The 19575-nt window shown below is 44.3% G+C and overlaps 1 protein-coding gene across 1 annotated transcript in view; it reads left to right on the top strand.

Annotated features, from left to right (window-relative positions):
- The window catches only part of ACOXL (acyl-CoA oxidase like), a gene marked incomplete at its 3' end in the record, with an annotated part of 406243 nt that overhangs the window by 65249 nt on the left and 321419 nt on the right, over positions 1–19575 (top strand). Inside the window, exons 3-7 of the mRNA XM_021710927.1 lie at positions 5042–5125; positions 11724–11810; positions 12449–12547; positions 17711–17825; positions 18672–18758. Coding sequence (XP_021566602.1) covers positions 5042–5125; positions 11724–11810; positions 12449–12547; positions 17711–17825; positions 18672–18758 — 472 coding nt within the window. The remainder of the gene's footprint in view (positions 1–5041; positions 5126–11723; positions 11811–12448; positions 12548–17710; positions 17826–18671; positions 18759–19575) is intronic.

The raw sequence follows: 19575 nt of genomic DNA, 5'->3' as shown, positions 1-19575 counted from the left end.
GATTACCTGAGCCCACGGGTTCGAGACCCACCTGGGCAACTTGGCGAGACCTCATCTCTACAATAAATAAAAAAACTAGTCGGGCATGGTAGCGTGCGCCTGTAGTTCCAGCTATTTGGAAGGCTGAGGCGGAAGGATTACCAGAGCCTAGCAGGACGAGGCTGTGGTGGCTAGGAGCGTGCTACTGCACTCCAGTCCGGGCGACAGAGTGAGACTACAACTCAAAAAAAAAAAAAAAAGAACCTAGAATAGGTAAAACAATTCTCGTAGAGAACAACTTGCTACATGATCTCAAGACTCATAAAGCTGTTCAAGATTATGCAGTATTGGCATAGGGAAAGACAAAGAGATCAATGGAACAGAATAGAGGGTCTTGAAAGACACCTACATATGTATGACCAATGACATTTCTGGACAATGTTGCCAAGGCAGTTCAATGGGATAATAAATGTCTTCACAATAAATGGTGCTGAAACAATGATTTAAGTGTGTAGGAAAAAATTTAACCTTGATTCCTACTACACACTACACAAACATAATTTGAGGTGTATTATATACCTAAACATGCACTCTAAAATTACAAAGTTTGTAGAAGAAAAAAGGAGAATGTCCTTTAGACTTTAGATAGGCAGAAGTTTCTTAGAGAAGACTCCCAAATCACTATTCAGTTAAAAAAAAACAAAAACAAAAAACCTGATAAACTGGGCTTCGTTAAAATTAAAAATTGCTGTTCATCAAAAGACTTCATTAAAAGAATAAGAAGACAATCCTCAAACTAGAAAAACATCTGTAATGCACATATCTGCTAAAAACTTATGCCCATATACAAAGAATTTGCACACAGACTATATGAAGAACTCAATGATAAAAAGACAAACAGCCAGGCTGGGCTTGGTTGTTCAGCCTGTAATCCTAGCACTTTGGGAGGCCGAAGCAAATGGATTGCCTGAGTCCATGGGTTCGAGAACAACCCAGGCAACTTGGCAAGACCTCGTCTCTACAATAAATCAAAAATTAGCTGGGCATGGTAGCGCGTGGCTATAGTTTCAGCTACTTGGAAGGCTGAGGTGAAAGGATGACCGGAACCCAGCAGGTCGACGCTGGGTTGGCCATGAGCGTGCCACTGCACTCCAGCCTGGATAATGGCGTGAGGCTCCAACTCAAAAAAAAAAAAAAAAGACAAACATCCAACTTTTAAAATGGGGCAAAACATTGAGGCTGGACTGGATTAAAAAAACGTGGTACATAAACACAATGGAATATTATGCAGCCACAAGGAAGGGCAAACATATGGACTTTGCAGCAAATTGGATGGATTTAGAGTTGATCATACTCAGTGATCTATCACAGAAACAAAGAACAGAGTACCATATGTTCTTACTTATAAGCAGACCTCAAACAACTGTCATAATACTATAAGAAAGGGATTGGCAGTAGTGGGAAACTGCCGGGGGAGGGGGTGGGATTGGAAGTTGAGGGAAACTACCAGGGGAGGGAGGGGTATACCTCATCAACAAGGGTACCTGCTTAATGAACATTTGTATACTTAACCCTGAATTGTACCCCACATCTTTAAAATAAAGGGAAAAAATGGGGCAAAGGACTTAAACACTTACAACTGGCCAAAAAGCACATGAAAACGTTCTCTGCATCTTTAGTTCTCTGAGAAGTAATCTCTAAACCATAATGAGATACCATTACACTCCCTCCAGAGTAGCTAAAAATGGGAAAGACTGACAATGCTGGCGAAGATGTGAAGAAACTAGAACCCTTATTCATTGTTGGTGGGAGTATAAAATGGTACAACCATTTTCAAAAACTGTTTGGCTGTTCCTTACAAAACTAAACCTACACTTTAACCCCTTAGTTGCATTTCCAAGGATTTACAAAACAGAAATGAACACTTATGTCCACAGAAATACTTGTACACAAATGTATCAACTTTGCTCATAATAGCCTCAAACTGGAAACAACCAAATGTTCATCAATAAGAGATTAGACAAATTGTGGAATATTCATAGACAGAAACTACCCATAAAAAAATGAACTGTAGATATACACAACAATGTGGATGACTTACTTGCCTGAAAGAAGACAGACTCCAAAGAGCACATACTGTGTGGTTCTACTTGGGTAAATTCAAGAACAGATGAAGCTAGTGGATGGTGATAAAAAGCCAACAGTAGTGGCTGGATTGGGACTCACTGCAGAGGGGCACAAGGGTTCTTGCTGGGGGAAGGGGATGCTCTGTGCTCCTGGCTGGTGAGGTGGTTACACAGGTAGACAATTGACCATAATTCATGTGCTTGGACTCTGTGCATTTCACTGGCTGTAAGTTTTAACTTAATGATCCTAGTTAAAAGATCATAGTGCCTTCCATTTGGGGCAGGGTGAAAACAAGAAGCTAGTTGGGGTGTTGTTGCTATAGTCCAGGCACAAGAAGGTGGTGGCCTGACCTGGCATCTTTTGGAAGGAGGGTATTGGCTAGCCCAGTAGGCAAGAGTCTTGCTTAGAGCTGACCCCAGATGACTGAATCCTTGAAGGCCATTTATCTGTGCATTTTGTTCTGACCTCCTTCTTTTTCTAAAAAATTCAGAGCTAATTATAACAATAGACATATATTCAATAAGGCTGAGAAGACAAAATTAAAATTGGAGCCGGAAAACAGAAGAGGCAAATATGCCAGTTTGAAGACTGCTATTAGAAAATGAAGACTGGAACCTCTCTGGATTGCACAGGAGGCTGTGTGGTTCTTTTAAGATCAGAGGGAAGGCAGTTCAGACTACACACACCCAACCAATTCTGAATCATGTTGGTTTTAGTTGAGGAGGTATATGTGTCTTTTAGAGGCTCTCTGGGCTTATGAAGCCAAAAGTATACAATTTTGCAGATTCATAACAGCATATTATATCACAAACTTCTGCTACATCAAGTGTTCTACAAAGAAAGGGGAGTATGTTAGGAAAAACAATCTTCTTCTGTTTGATATTGAACTTAATAAGTAGAAACGTAAATAGCATGGGCTGTCATTTAGAATAAACTATAAGCTTGAGTAAATGATCCATACTTTTATGGAATTATTATTGTTTAAAATTACTGCAAACTTACATGCAGATATAAAGATTAATTCTAATTTTAATATATCAAGTGAAAATGTAGGCAGCTACTGATACAGTAGAAATATTACAAAAATATATGCAGAAAAACATGTTAGTAGCTGACTGATCATTTCCAATGTAGGAAATTCAGTTAGTGCTGTTGATTCAAAGAGAGGATAAACTTGTTAATACTAGACATTCTTTAATTAAGAATTAACTAGTCAGAAATGAAAGAAGAATTGAAGAAAAGAGAGGATTTATGTGTGGAGAAGATGTTAAGAAATATACCAGTAAGGCAGTCATTCATATTTAGCCAGTCCCAGTTCTGGAACTTTGGTTTGGTTTCTTGAAATGGATCAGTACAGATGCATGCTTAAGTCAACATTAGAAAAATAATGGAAAACTCCTATTGACATTTCTCATTAGGTTTAATAGCAAAGGTCATTGTCTCGTGCAGAGATGGGGAAGGGAAGTAATTGTCATAAGCAATTCATAATGCTCCAAGATGACTGAATTTGGGGTTGGTTCTTCGCAAATGTCCTTGCAATTTATTTCAAACTGGTGGGTAAAAATGGCCACAGTTGGACACCACTAACGGCAAAATCATACTCCTGCATTGACAGTCTACGTGAAGAGAATGAAATGTGAAGAAAACTACAAACAGTTGGAAATTCTGAGGTATGGTTTAGGTTTGGCTAAAGCAGAGCAGGTGATTCAAGGCAGCGGAAGGTTTGTTGTGATGATTCTGGGTAGGGTGACTTCTCAGGAAGATGACTGGAGACACTGTGACAGATCGCTGTCAGGTGCTTTCTGGGGACAAGGCTGGTAGTGTAAAATACAGGTGGACTAGTGATGAAAACTGGACCACCTGGAGTCCAGAGGCTTCTTCCAGCTTAATAACGAGGGGTAGCAAGATGTCCGGATGCAGAACCTAAGGTCTGGCTTCTGGTCCTTGCTTGACTATTTACCAAAGACTCTGGTTGGACATGTCACATGACTCCCCTACACCTGGGCTTTTCCATGTGTTACATGGGGTGTGTCCTTTCTATCCTGTTAGTCTCATACGGAGGGCTATTGTGAGGATCTGTGCGACAGAGGACATTTTGGGCCCTCTGAAAAAGTTCGTGAATATCTGCTCGAGTTGTTTTTTGTTATTTGCTGGTAACTAACTCTGCAGGGTGAACTGAAGCTGGAGTCATGCGATGGTGTATACTCAAGCCTGGAGATATTTTAGGAAATAATCAATACAAGATGCCTTGGGTTGGAGCCATGATAAGAGTCATAAATCTTGACAGCCTGCTGTTTGATAAAATTAACCACATTTGAGAGAAATGTTGTAAAAGCCTACAGGAGGGAGAATAAAGAGTGTGTTTAGGGGGAGAGCTTAGGCCAATAGGGAAACAGAGTCGTCCAAGGAAGGTTGGTTATCATCTTGCTGCTGGTGGGGCAGTGTACATACACAAACAACACATGTACACATATACACATGCACAAATATACACATGCACACATGACACAGACACATGCATGCACGTACAGACACATACACACATGGGCAACAAGCACCAGTTTTGTTGGCTGGGTCTCAGAAGAGACTGACAAACGAGGACAACTAGCATTAATTCCAACCACGGACAGTTATGATTTGCCCACTCAAGGGCCCGCCACCTTCTGTCACCAGGTTGGCCTCCATGTAGATGAGGTTGACCTTCTATTGTGTAAGAGAAGTGTCTTTAAACACTATGTGCATGTGATCAGAGATTAGAAGTCTATGTTAATAAAAGATGAAGACATTTACTTTAGTAGAGTGATGGGATTATTTCCTAATTAAAAAATGCTTTTATTGTGTTTTTTTTAATTAAAAAAATGTAACATGCATTTGTTAGTTTAAAAGGTCAGAAAACCATAAGGAAACCTTGACAATGGATCGGTCATATTTTCAGGCAGAGAAAACGAGGAATTTTCTTGGTCGAAGCCTCATCATAGGAGAAGTCATTGCTTTCGTGGACATGGCCACAGCTGTGAAGGTGAGAGGTGCTGGCACTGCCCTTCCCGCATTCCTGGTCAGGAGTGAGAACTCTGGCCCTGGGAGCTCTCAGTCTACCTATTGGCGTAGGTGTTGGTAGGATGTGCCCTGGGCTTCTCCTTCAACCATTATATCAAATCCCGTCCTGCTTTTTCCTTTGCTTTTATTTTTTGTACAGTTTTATTACATTTATATCCATCAGTTATTTTCATTTGTCTTAATTTTTTTTTCCATAGGTGGCCTGTGATGTCTTAATGTTATAACAACAATATCATAATCATTTGTGATTTACATTTTTTACTCTTTAGTATTATTGCTAAGTTTGATCCATATTGTTGCATGTCACTGTAGTAACTAATTTTTTTTAGAAGAACATTTCTATTTTGAAATAATAACGCTCAAAGAAAGTTAGAAAATGGACATAGCGTCACGTGAGCTCTTTACCCAGCTGCCTCCAATGGCAATCTCTTATGTAGCACTAATGCAATATAAAACCAGAATATCGACATTGGTATCGTATTGTTGAATAGGATACAGACCTTACTCAGCTGCCACTAGTTTTTATAGGCAGCCAGTTGTGTGTGGTATATTGCTCTACGCATTTTAACTCCATACATAGATTCATGTAACCTCCACCACAATCAAGCTATTGTACTATTCCATCATCAGAAAGAAACTTCATGGTGCTACTGCGGATAGGTACATTGGACACGCACCACACTCTGTGTTCTTTGGCAACTGCTAATCTGTCCGCCATCTCTGTGGTTTTGTCATTGGGGTATTATATAGAAATGGAAGTCTATTCATTTTTGACTGCTGTATAATATTCCTCTGTGTGACTTTGCCTCAGCATTTATGCATTCACTTTCCCCTGTTTTTTCCCAAGACTGTGTGAATGTGAAAAGTGCTGCTGTGAATACTGTTGCTCATGTCTGGAGTTGAATATGGGTAAAAGCTAGGAGTGGGATTTCTAACTGTAGAATGAATGCATGCTTAACTTGAAAGGATAATGTCAGACTATTCTTGTTATTGCATCAATTCACATTCTCACCAGCAATATGTAATCAGATCCCACCCATACACATTCTCTCCTACATCTGGAATTTACAGACTTCTCCATTTTATGACTTAAATGGGTATATGATGGCACTTCATTGTCTTGCTTTGCACGTCCCAGCTTACCAAGGATGGTGAACGGAACAACTCCTATGGGTGTGACTGCTGAAGCTCCTCATGGTGCAGTATGCCTTCCAGCAGAGAATCATTCATGTGGCCCTGTGTATGTCCTCCTTTCCCTCCTGGGTCACCACTGGGTCTCAAAATAAGTTTTCCTGTCCAGACACCAGTTCTGATGTCTCCAAAGGGGAAACATTATAACTGGAACATGAAGATAGAATGATCGGTCTGCGGTGAGTCCAAGATAGTGGTGCTTTCTGTTTGGTTGTAGACATGTTCTGTGGTTGGACTTAAAAACAAAGACATCTGTGAGTGTCCACCATCAGTCTCCTCGGGAGAGACGGGCCTCCCTGTGATTTCAGCTGAGCAGGATCTCTTCCCTCCTGGATGGGTTGACTGTGGCTTTCAGAGTGGAGAACACTCAGCTGAGATGCAACAAATAGAGCCTCTCTCAGAAATCCTGGAGGATCCTGGTCCAGATTCTTTTTAAATTTTTTTTTATTTTAAAGATGTGGGGTACAATTCAGGGTTAGGTGTACAAATGTTCATTATGCAGGTACCTTGTTGATGAGGTGCTGGTCCAGATTTTTGAGCCCCAGTTTGTGCTTTTGCCATATTGCCCCTGACTTGCTTTCTCTTCAGCAAGCCTCTGTAGGTTGTCACCATGGGGACATCTCTTTGGGGGTGGGGTAGCAACTCTACCTCTTCTCTGGTCTCCTTGGAGTTGCACAGAGAATGTTTAAATGGATGAGGGAGGGATATCCTGCAGTTTAAACAGACTTAAGAAGCTTTTCAATCAATTGCAATGTATGGATCTTAATTTAGATCCTGGTTCAAACAACAAACTGTAAAGGAAATTATGGATGGTTAGAGGAATCTGTCAATTGTGCTCCTTAGTCTGGTCCAGGAAGGCCGTGTCTGTCTTTTCTGGTGATGGTGGAGGGAGATATTCAAGAGGGCACGTGGTATGCTGGGAACAGTTCCTGTGAGCCCTGGGTCAGTCAGGGGTTCCTCAGAGCCCCCTGCTCGCTCAAGAACAGTTTGTAGCCTTTTGCAGGAACTGGCTATCAACCTGAGGAGGGGGCATCAGCCTTGATTCATGAAAGCCAACAGTGCCTTGTGGGTCTGAACCCCTTTTCTCTCTCCCTCCAGGTCTGTGTTTATCCAGAGGCTTTGCATTTCCCTGATTGCTTTGGACAAGCTATACTCACACAGTCAAGTGCTGGCAGGGCTAAGGGCTGGCTCTGAGAGTGGCTCATAGCAACAGGGGTGGGCACACTAGAGAAGTGCCCGGGAAAAAGACTCTCTTTACTAGGGCTTTGAATCCCTACTCCAGTTTGGGAGCCAGCCCAGGTCTTATGCTAGAAATGTGGATGTAATCTGCAAGGACTCTAAGGCTGAGAGAAACGCAACAGGCATCCTTTTCTCCTTCCCCATGGCGGCTTTCTTTTTCTCTTATTTAAATCATCTTACTATCTGTCTTAGCCTGCTTGGGCTGCTATAACAAAATACCATAGACTGGATGACTTAAAAAACAGAATTGTATTTTCCCACATTTTTGGAGGCTGAGAAGTCTTAGCTCAGGATGCCAGCATGGTCAGGTTTTGGTGAGGGATCTTTCTCTTGGCTTTCGGACAAATGCCTTCTCACTGTGTCCTCACGTGGTGGAGAGAGGACCTGATCTTTTCCTCTTCTTATAAGGGCACTGATCTCATCATGAGCACCCTACGCCCATGAACTCATCTAACCCCAATCAGTTCCTAAAGCCCCATCTTCAAATGCCATCATATTGGGAGGTGGGGCTTCAATGTATGACTTTTGGGGTGACACAATTCAGTTCATTTCTGGGGTCACCATTGACTCCAAACACCCTTCCAGGGCCTCAATGTATCTCATTTGCTCTTGGAATGAGAAGATCCTGAACACGATCGAAGGCTCCTGAGGAGACACCCCCTTCCCCCACCTTGGGCTGTTGTGTAAGAAGGACCTGGCCTATTACAGCTGCGGTGCTGGCAGGCTTCCTGCGTAGGGACAGACCTCACTGGTCCCTCGTGGCAAGGGAGAACGCTGGGGACACACCTTGTGTCCTAGTCACGTGACTTCCTAGACACGCTTCTGGCATGTTCCTTTGTATGTTTGTACCTTAGTTTTTGCTTCTGTAGAGATGGCGCCACCAATGCCCATTCATGGGCTGTGTGCAGATTCAAATCCATAATGCTCGTGAGGAACTCGGTGCCAAGCCTGGCATAGAGCAGGAGCTTGGTAAGTGGTGGGGGTTGCAAACCCCTGGGATTGGCCAGGAGCACAGCCCAACAGTCTTCCAGGTAGTGGTTCTGTTGGTGGATTGAGGTGAAATGAGTCTGCCTTCCCAGCTATAGCAGACCAGATTCCCTCTCACTCTGAGATGTCTCCTAGGCATCATTTGGAAGCTAAGAGGCCCAGCCAGAGTCCCATCCTTTGGCCACTGTGGCCTGTCCTGGCTACACCTCCTAGCAACTCCACTGTGGCCGCCAGAGGCAGCTGCTGGCCCTCGTTGGGGTGTGGTCTTTACCTCTAGCTCCCAGTGTAGTGGTCCTTTTTCTTCTCTAGATAAGTGAGGAAGGAGGGGGTTGGGCTTTCCCAAACAAGCAAGACATGGTTGGTGCATGTTTGACATGAGAGTTTTCATTAGGTGTCTCTTCCCTTTTTATTTCTTCACCTCTGCTTTTCCCAGTCTCTCTCAGAGCAGATGAGCCTTTTTTTGTCCTGTTCCCTACTGTCTGCCAGGACACTGGGCAGCCATGACAGCAGTGGACACAGTGCCCTCTCAGAGGACACTTTGCACTGCTCTCTCAAGACGGATTGATGCTCATCTCTCATCGGTCTCAGAGTTTCTGTCTTAATAAGCCCATACCTCCTCCTGGCTACTCTGAACTGCAGTGAATGGGCTTTTTTCCTTCTCCCTCCAAATCCTCCCTTCTGGATACTCTCTGTACCCAGAATCTATGCTGAATCCTTCTACTTCTCTTCCCTGCCCGCCTACTTCCTGCTGGATAGGCTGGGGTCAATGTCCCTCCCAGGAGATACCTCCAAAAAGCATGTCAAGAGAGAGTGGTCTGCTTGCGTAGAACCCCCAGGAGCTCTCCCTGCACTTGGCCTAGCTTGGTCAGATTACCTGCCGTTCAGAGAATATGGGTTTTGTGGGAGAGGACCCTACACTTTCCCTGACTGTGTGGATCGGGGTCATGTAGACGCTGCCTTTTTTACCTGCTGCTGTTTCCTGCAAACCTATAGGTTCGCTCCAGCCCAGGGCTTCTACTAATGCATTTAGTGAACAGGGGCTTTCAAAATGTGGATTAAACATTCTAGTTTTGTTTTTGTTGTTGTTCGTGATTTTCTTCCCCCCATTCCTAAAGAGAAGGAAAGGATTTGAAATCTAGGAAAGAGACACATGATCAAGAATGCATTAGCTACCAACCAAAGAGATTTAGGGGTGGAAAATCCAACTTGTTTTAATTTTAGAAAAAAATTTTTTTTTTTAACTTGACTTCCAAGATGGTTTAGGGGGGAAAGAAGTGTTTTATTTGGATTGCTTTCATTTCCCGTGTTGGAATTAGTAATGCAATTTGCAGTGCCTGCGATGATTTTGTGGAGAAGTGTGCTGAGTCATTGGAGCGTGAAGCGTCTTCCCAGGATACTTTATGATTCTCCAAATGAAATGCACTTCATATGTCAGATGTGATTAGTGAAATTCGTCTGTCCTGATGTCGGAGCATTTTAGCTGGACCGAGATGCTAGAGTTGATCAAGTGCCATTTCATGAAGTTAGCGCCAGGTTGATTGTGCACGTGTGGTACAGAGAGCTCATCCAGATGCAGGGACCCCAGGAACAAAAGTCCAACCCAGCCTTGCCTGAGCACAAAAGGCACTTATGGGTGTTTGTAATTGAAGTGCACAGGGTGCAGCAGGCTTCAGGAATGGGTGTGCAGGACCTGGCCTCTCATCTCTCAGCTCTGCCACCTTCCTTCCACCAGGTCCCTCTACGTCATTTCATTTACTATCTCATGGCACCGTGACTGCCAGCAACACCAGGCATCCCTGCAGGCTCCATTGCTTCAGAAAAGAGGGCTTCTTTTCCTCAGTAGCTCATCCTGAAGTTCCAGATGCCACTCTAAATGGACCCACCCAGATCACAGGTTCACCCCTGGAGCCACTGTATGGCTTAGGGGATGAGAGTACTCAGATCAGCCAGTCTTGAGCTCTAGATTGTCCTAATGCTGGGTGGGGTCGACATCACTCACACACCACTGGGACTGATTCCAGGGGAGGAGGCCGTCCAGAGGAAAATTGTGTGGCTAGGAGGAAGAAGTAGTGCTGGCCTGCAGACAGCAAATGTCCCCACACACACGTTTGTCTGTCTGCCATCAGTCCCTCTGCTCCTTCCAAGTGGCTCTGCTCAAGCCACACTGCCTCTTCCTCTCCCTTGTCTTCCTCTTCCTCCTCTTCCCATCCTCCTCCTCCTTATTCTCTCCCTCCTCCCCCCAACCCCTGGTCAGCAATACTCTTCCAGGGTTTACAGAAAAAAAGCCCCCAAACCCCTCCAAAACCAGACAAAGTGCTTGGCTGGTGACTCTCACTGAATCCTCACAGCAACCTTTTAAAGTACTAGTAGGCTTTAGGCAGCTTGAGTTTGAACCTCGATCTCTCCTACTTTCTCGTGGTATGACCTGGGGTAAGACACTTTCGCTCTCTAAACTCGAGTGGCCTCATCCATTGCGTGTGGATGATGGTGTTTTCTTCACAGGGTTGTTGTGAGAAGTAGTAAGCTTGTGTGTGTGTAGCTCGGTAGGTGGGTGCACTCACCATTCACTTCACTTGTCAGATGAGGAAGCTGAGTTTACTCTGTCATTTGTCCAAGAGCCTGCAGCCAGTGGGTAGCTGAACTGGGACTGGGCCCAGGTTGTCTCATCCCAAGCTGAAGTATCACCTCTTCCATCAGCCTTCCTCTTTGCTGATGGTTTCTCATGGCAGGACTCACCCCTGCAGACTGTGGTCAGCCTGTGATCATTGTACTCACACTTTGTGTGGGATCATTATACTCACCCTTTGTGGCATGTCTTTTGCATCCCGGGTCCTGAGCTAGATCCTGAGAGGACAAGGCAGAATGAGCATTCACATCAGTCATCTCATAGGAAGACCTGGGCAGCTCTGCAGATGGAGAACTGACTTTCTGTGGAGACCTCTCTGAGAGAATGACCCATATGAGCCACATCTGTAGAGAGGAACTGGAGCTTGCCAAGCTGTGAAGAGGAAGGGCAGGGAAGCTTGCCACTTGTGGGACTTGGGGAAAGCTCAGGGAATGGAATGGTTCCTCGAGTGGAGTTTGACCAGTGGATTTAATTGTTGACTTTTGCTAATGATGGTTTGTATTGTCCTTGTTTCCAGTGTGGAATAATTTACTGGCTATTTGGTGGTGCTATCAGGAATCTCGGAAGCCCCAGACATGTTACTAAGTGGTTTCTGCCACTCCAGGTATGGCACATTCCTCAGTAGATGTTTTCTATGAAGAGCCTGCAAAATCCTTAGTAGTTGTGTGTGTGTGTGTGTGTGTGTGTGTGTGTGTGTGTGAAGAAAAGGAAAACAGAGAATTTGTGTCAGCAAAAGTCTTGTTCAGAATGATAATTCCAGGATTAACTTTTAAATATTGCATTAAGTCTGTCGTATTGTTAAGTTGTCATTAGCTGTCATCAGATTGGATTTTTATGAACTCCAACTCACCTGTCCCTTTCTTACCAACATTATTTTTTTGAGTTGGAGTCTCACTCTGTCACCCAGGCTGGAAGGCAGTGGTACACTCACAGTCACCAAAGCCTCAACCTGCTGGGCTTAGGCGATCCTTCCACCTCAGCCTTCCAAGTAGCTGAAACTACAGATGCACCATGCCCAGCTAATTTTTTGTAATATATTGTAGAGATGAGGTCTCACCAAGTTGCCCAGACTGGTCTCGAATCCCTGAGCTCAGGCAATCCTCTTGCCCCAGCCTCCCAAAGTGATAGGATTACAGACTGAGTCACCAGGCCCAACCTTACCAACATTCGTAATGGTCTGAGAGGTCTGCAGTTACAGCAGCCATCTGACTGGCTAACTCCCTAACATCTGGTAAACTCTAGGAGCAGAAATACACTGGGATGTTCGCCATGACCGAGAGGGGCCACGGGAGCAACGTGAGAGGAATCCAGACTGAAGCCACCTTTGACCTCTCTGCACAGGTGAGAATTCCATCCAGACCCGCCATCTGCGGCAACTCTGTGCAGAACCAGGCTCTCCTTTCTCCTAGCATCATGCCCTCTGTATGTGCTTTCTGGTCCTAGGAGCTCAGATTCAGAACAAGTTTCTTTTTTTATTTTTTAAATTTTTTTATTTTTTGAGTTGGAGTCTCACTCTGTCACCCAGACTGGAATGCAGTGGCTGCTCCCGGCCACCGCAGCCTCGACCTGCTGGGCTCTGACGATCATTCCGCCTCAGCCTTCCAAGTAGCTGGAATTATAGGCGCTACCACGCCTGGCTAATTTTTTGATTTATTGTAGAGATGAGGTCTCGTCAAGTTGCCCAGGCGGGTCTTGAACCCGCGGGCTCAGGCAATCCACTCACCTCAGCCTCCCAAAGCGCGGGATTACAGGTTGAGCCACCGAACCTGGCTCAGAACAAGTTTTTAAGTGTGTGGTAGAGGTGGTTGGATGCTCAGCCTTCATGAGTCCAGCACCTGCTAGCATTTGTACAGTGCCTATGATGCAGCTGCCGGGCACCACTCCAAGCACTTTCCATGTACCCTTTCATTTAATCCCCTGTCATGACTCCATGAGAGCAATACTAAAGCCATTTTGTTGTCCTTCCTAGCATCTGCAGGTAAAGGACAGGAGGAGATGCCTTTACTCGTATTCTCCATTGTACTGTGTGGCAGGGGTCACTGTCTGTGTGGGATTTCCTTGCTAGGAATCAAGTCCTCTGTGCTGGAGTTACACAGTGCTCTTAATCATGAACTGCACTGACATTTTTCATGACAACCAAAACAAGAGCTTCACAAAGGAATCTTATTTTTCTACCCTTCTGCATGTGATGAACTCTGATATTTTCCCTTTCCATTCCTTTCTTTCTCTTCCTTCCTTTTCTCTTTCTTCTCTTTGTTTTTCTTCCTTTCCCTTCTCTTCTTACCAATTAAAAAATGTTGGTCAAGACTCAGAATCGATCTCTTTCTCTATGATGGGTCACAGCTTGCACTGTGAATACTCTGCTCTGTAACCCTCACCCATCTCTATGCTGCCCTGAATAAAGAAAGCAACAGTTTGCTTATTTCACTCTCCTTTATAGTTTCTTGCTTGGTAGTGGGGATTCCTAAGAACTGCAAAGGAGCAGATAGCTTTTGAAGTTCTTTCTAGAAAGAGGCTCTATTTACCTGTGCATGTAAGCATGTGGCTGAGTGTAAGCCTGCACCTGTGTCTATTCTTTGTTTTCCTTGAGTTTGTCCTTGAGAATCTGGATTTTTGTTAGCAGGATTTCCTGAGCCATGAATGCTAGTTAGAGGTGGTCAGTGTCCACAGTGACAGATTCAGGGGAGGGTTATCTTGGAGGATGTCCTGCTTTTCTTCCTGCCCCAATGTCAGTTCTCTCCAGCAGCCTGATGTTCAAGTTCAGGGTAAGAACAAGAATAAGCACTGTCATGTATTGATCACTCACCAAGTGCCATGCTTTATATTAAGCTCTCTCTGTATAGTATTCTGCCTTTCCTCCTAGCAACAATCCTACAAACACAAATGACATTAAGCCATTCCTGTTAACTGAGCACGATGTGCTAGGCACTGGCCTAAGCAGTCTACATGTGACATTGTGTCACGTGTTTTACAATCTTATAGAAGGATATGATTGTCACTACTTCACAGATGGGGAAACTGAGGCGGTTACAATAATAATTATTTGTTGAAGGCCAGCAAAATGGTCAGTGTTGTGAGTACTATCTTGTAGAAAGGTATTATCTTATGGAAAGGTATTACAATCTTATGGAAAGGTTTTATTGTCCCTACTTCACAGATGGGGAAACTGGAGCTCACAGAGATTAAGCAATTGACTCTGGTTATGCAGTTAGTGAGTGAGTCTCAGGTTTGGGTGGGACTATCCTCAACAACTTGACTTTCCTGCCAGTGAGTGACATGCTGACCTAACATCTTTTGGATTTTGGCTAACTGATTTTTTTTTCCTCTTCCTAAGCCTGGGAGGTCACCTTGCTGTCATTGATGGGGGGAAAAAAACTACCCACGATTCTTATTTATTTGTTTCTTCTTATAATTATTTTTTTCCACGAACCTAATTTCCTGTGTTGGTCCCATTTTCCCCAAACAGCATAAGCGATTTAGCTACCTGGCATGCCTCTGCAGCTGCCACTTTGTGACAGGGGACTTGCCAAGCGCAGTCATAACGATGAGGAGCCTCTGGTGAACGCTCTGTCTCCCGCGGGGGTGGGAGAGAGAACAAGCCCATCATCAACTCATGCCACTGAGAATCGACAGAGCAGGGAATGATTTTTCCCTTCGTTGGGTTCTACATTTTCCCCTTCATTTCCCTTTTAAAATGCCAGAGCATCGTCAATGAACATCTCTCCCTCAAGGACTGTTTAAATTGCTTCCATTTTTTTTGGTTATTCATTCCTGTGGGCTGGTTGTCTCGTATTTATTTGGGGATGTGTGTGAATTGAGTAGTGCTATGGAGAGCTTAGAGGTAAGAGAAAGTTTTACTTTTATACTTTATGCTAAATAGCAAACATAAATGAGGTTATTGAGCTCTCTGGCCAAAGTCATCTTTTCTAGCACTTCCAACACTGACCACTTTGCTGGCCTTCGACAAATACTTATTATCGCAACTGACACACATGGTGTGCATTATTTAGATCCAGCTTTAACTCCAGGGTTTTGGCTGATGCAGACTTTCCGAACCAAGCATTTTGCCAAAAGTGACAAGCCTCCTTTCCCCGTGTGGAGCAGATGTTTACGAGGATAGGTGGCCTCCTGCTTTCTTCCCCATGCCACCAGATATTTTCTGCCAGGCCAGTGTTTCCTCTGTTACTTTCCTTCCTTTCTCCAAGATGTAAGCATGCCCCCTCTGGCATAGGGTTTTTTTTTGTTGTTGTTGTTTTTGTTCTTTACTACACCCAGCCTCGAGGAACGCCTCTCTTTGAGAAGTACTGGCTGGCCTGATAAGACAAGCATAGCCTCCAGAGACTTCTTTTAAATGGACATTCAGCTTGTCCATTTATGTTTCTGAAAAGCCCTTGCACATGTTAAAAGTTTCCCTGTGCAAACATATGTCGGAGAATGTTTTCTTAGGCTTCAAGACTGTATTTCTTGGCCAGAGGGAAAGCGTGGTCTGTATACTTTCTAGTCTGAAATCTGAGATAATCTTTGAGTGATCAATAGCTCGTTGATTTAGCTCAGCCACATCTTCAATATTGTCAACTCCTATTAAATCTGCATTTCAACCCTCTGCCACTTCCCCTGGGCTGTCCCAGGGACCCTGTATTCGCAGTTGGCAGTGTGGTCAGTCCCTTCTTGGCAAGAGGTTTAAAGGTCACCCAGGTGGTGAGGGAAACTGAGGAGGGACAAGAAAGAAAGGGGAGCATTTCTGTTGCGACCTTTGTATTGGCTTCCAGAGAGTAGGAGAAAGAAGATGGAGTTTTGAACAGAGACTGAAAACAAAAACCCTGCATTTATTCCTGCTTATTTGTGACCAATGTTCATTTCACACTGTTTTGAGCAGGAACTTTAGACATATTCAGAGACAAACTGCATGACATCTTCTATGATTTTTTTCCCTCCTAAGATAGAGATTCATTTACAAGTACTTTTGTTTTAAGGGCTTGAACCTTTTTTGGGAAACATTTACTATTATATTCATTGGCCAGGAAAATGGAGAGGCAGGTTCTGAAACAATCATCCAAAGGCTTAAATGAGTGATTTCGTTTTATAAAAATCAACATTCTTTGGGCTCATACTGTAAGCAATGGTGGCAGTAGGTCATGGTTGCCTCTTCATCTTATATCCAAGTATACAGTTTTTGCCTCTGAGTACTTAGTTGATGTTTAAACAAAGACCCATGTCATGGAGGCAGGAATGGACAGGGCCCAGGAACATGTGGAGGCAATGAGGAATCAAGTGATTTTCCCAGAAGGGAAACACACTAGCTGGAAAAATGAAACACAAGGAGGTAGATCCTGGAAAAATCCATCTAGGGACCCAGATCATTGGATATTCCATCCTCTCTTGGTAGCATCGCAGGTGGGGTGTTTGGGGGTAGGGGGTATGTGGAGAGTTGGGTTTATATATGAAAGGAGGGAACCTCAAAAACAGAAATTTATATATAAAAATTGTGTGTTGTATACATATTCTTACATGTTTAAACTTGTTACCTTCAAAGTACTGTCATGCAATACACCTATCGAGATGCTTTTTTCATTACTGAAACAGTTTTTGATAATCTAGATTGGGATGCCTTTTAGTGCGTCTGCCTTTTTTTGTTTCACATCCTCCACATCAGCAAAACATTTCCCTTTGAGGACTTTTTTCACCTGACAAAATAAAAAAAATGTCACTCGGGGTCAGATCGAGTTTAGGGAGGGTGAGTTATGGGGGTCATGCTGTTTTTGGTCAAAAACTGGTGAACACTTAGTGTGATATGGGCAGGTACGTTGGCATGGTGGGAGAGCCAGTCACTTGTTTGCCACAACTTGGGATGTTTCCTCCACAAATCGTGATGCAGCTTTCTCAAAACTTCCAGATAAAAACTTTGGTGGACCATTTGATCCAGAGGAGCAAATTCTGAGTGTACTACAAAGGTCCAACTCTCCAAAAGACAATTCCGGAATTTTTTGGGCTCCCCCGCCTTGTATTCCACCAGGGCTTTTAGGAGTTTTGCTGCTGAATTATTCAAAAGTCAAGACCTTGGTATGAAGTAGTGTAGGAGTAAAGATGTTGATAATTGAAGAAAGACTTTATACATTAAAGCCAGGCATACTCAGCTGAACAGCACACACGCCAGCCTGACATTATACAGACGAGGGACTGGGAAGGAATGAACGAACACCTTTTTACCGTTGAGCATTGCAACGTAGTCTCCTGATTGAATTGTTCCTTGAAAAATCACTTTCATCTCCAGTTATTTTTGAAGCTGAGACAGAGATGAAATATGCAACTGAGGTGACAGCTCAGTAGCGTTGGTGTCCAGAGGTGGAGCCAAACATCTTTTCTGCTGTCTCCTCTTTTGCGGCATAATCACCTAAGAACAACGCCCTGCACTGCGTGAATCTATTTTTGCAGTATCTGTGGCTTTGAGCTTGCTGAAATAAGCTGTGTGAAGGAAAACACTATGGATCTTCTGTTTCTGTGCAGGAGTTTGTTATCAACACACCGTGTGAGGATGCCGAGAAGATGTACATTGGGAACGCCATGCATGGGAACTATGCAACTGTCTTTGCTCAGCTCATTTTAAATGGAACATCTCAAGGTTTGTTACTGACAGACAACTAGCATCATTCTCTTTACTCAGATTATTTTCTGGGTGAAACATCACGGGGCTGTTTTTATCTTGTAAAAACTTCAGTCCTGGCCAGGCGCAGTGCCTCATGCCTATGATCCCAGAACTTTGGGAGGCTGAGGCAAGAGGATTGCCTGAGCCAAGGAGTTCAAGATCAGCCTGGACAATTTGGCAAGATCTTGACTTTACAATAAATTTACAAAATTAGCCAGGCATGGTGGTGTGCACCTATAGTTCCAGCTACTTGGAAGGAAGGCCGAGGTGGAAGAATTGCCTGAACCCAATAGGTCTAGGCTACAGTAGCTGTGAGCGTGCCATTGCACTCCAATCTGAGTGACAGAGTGAGGCTCCGACTCAAAAAACAGACAGACAAAAACACATACGTTCGAGACCCGCCTGGGCAGCAAGACCTCATCTCTACAATAAATCAAAAAATCAGCCAGGCGTGGTAGCTCATGCCTGTAATTCTGGCTACTCGGAAGGCTGAGGCAGAAGGATAGCCGGAGCCCAGTAGGTCGAGGCTGCGGTGGCTGGGAGCGGCCACCGCACTCCAGCCTGGGCGACAGAGTGAGACTCCAACTCAAAAAAAAAAACAAAACACATACGAAGAACAAAATTCAGTACTAACTTTATCTCCTAAATATACATGATGATAGAATTTATAATTACATTTTGACATTATACACTCTGATGTGCAATGCACAGTTGTAGAATGCAATGAGTTTTGTGATCCAAGCTTTGACCCAGGAAATAAACAAAGCTTTGTTCATATCTTTAGAGAGAAGCACTTAATAATGGTCACTATGCTTTCCCTAGGGCCCCACTGTTTCATCGTTCCTATCCGGGATGAAAACGGAAGCTTGTACCCAGGAGTAACGGCTGTTGATATGCTGCACAAGGAAGGTGAGTGCCCGTGTGACCCCCCTCCTGCACTCCTTCACACCTCCCTTCTGCTCCCCACCCCACCCCAGGAGAGCCTACCTGGAAAAGTGAAGGCAGAGAACACTTCCTCCAGAGAAGACTCTCTGTTTTTGAAGCCTCGTTAAGAGTCTTTTACTTAGAACTGTTGGAGCATGCTGCTGATTGCCATCTATGAATGTGCATTGGTCTCATTCTCTCCCAGCTTCTCAAATTTCCCAGCAACGAGGCCGTTTTGTCCCAAATGCCATCTGCTCCATCTTCTCTCTCCTTCTTGGACTTGGGTTCCCTAAAAGGGCAAGCTGCAGTTCTTTCCTTTGTGCTCCTTAGCTTCCCGCCTCTTGTCTGTGCTCACGAGGCCCTTGTGGAGGCCTAAGGACAGTGCATTAGTTTGCTAGGGGCCATTCACAGGGTGGCTTAAACAATAGAGATGAGGTGAGCTCGGTGGCTCAGCCTGTAATCCCGTGCCTTTGGGAGGCTGAGGTGAGTGAATTGCCTGAGCCCGCGGTTCGAGACCCGCCTGGGCAATTTGGTGAGACCTCATCTCTACAATAAATCAAAAATTAGACGGGTGTGGTAGCGCGTGCCTGTAGTTCCAGCTACTTGGAAGGCTAAGGCGGAAGGATCGCTGGAGCCCAGCAGGTCGAGGCTGCGGTGGCCGGGAGCGGCCACTGCACTCCAGTCTGGGCAACCAAGTGAGACTCCAACTCAAAAAAAAACACAAAAAACAAAAAACAAACAAAAAAAACAATAGAGATGTGTTGTCTTTCGGTTCTGGAGGCTGGACTTCTGAGATCAAGGC

Source organism: Carlito syrichta, unplaced genomic scaffold (assembly GCF_000164805.1).
Source record: "Carlito syrichta isolate Samal-C Ts95f unplaced genomic scaffold, Tarsius_syrichta-2.0.1 Scaffold301652, whole genome shotgun sequence".
In the NCBI taxonomy this organism is placed as follows: domain Eukaryota; kingdom Metazoa; phylum Chordata; class Mammalia; order Primates; family Tarsiidae; genus Carlito; species Carlito syrichta.
This window is presented reverse-complemented; position numbering and strand designations above follow the sequence as displayed.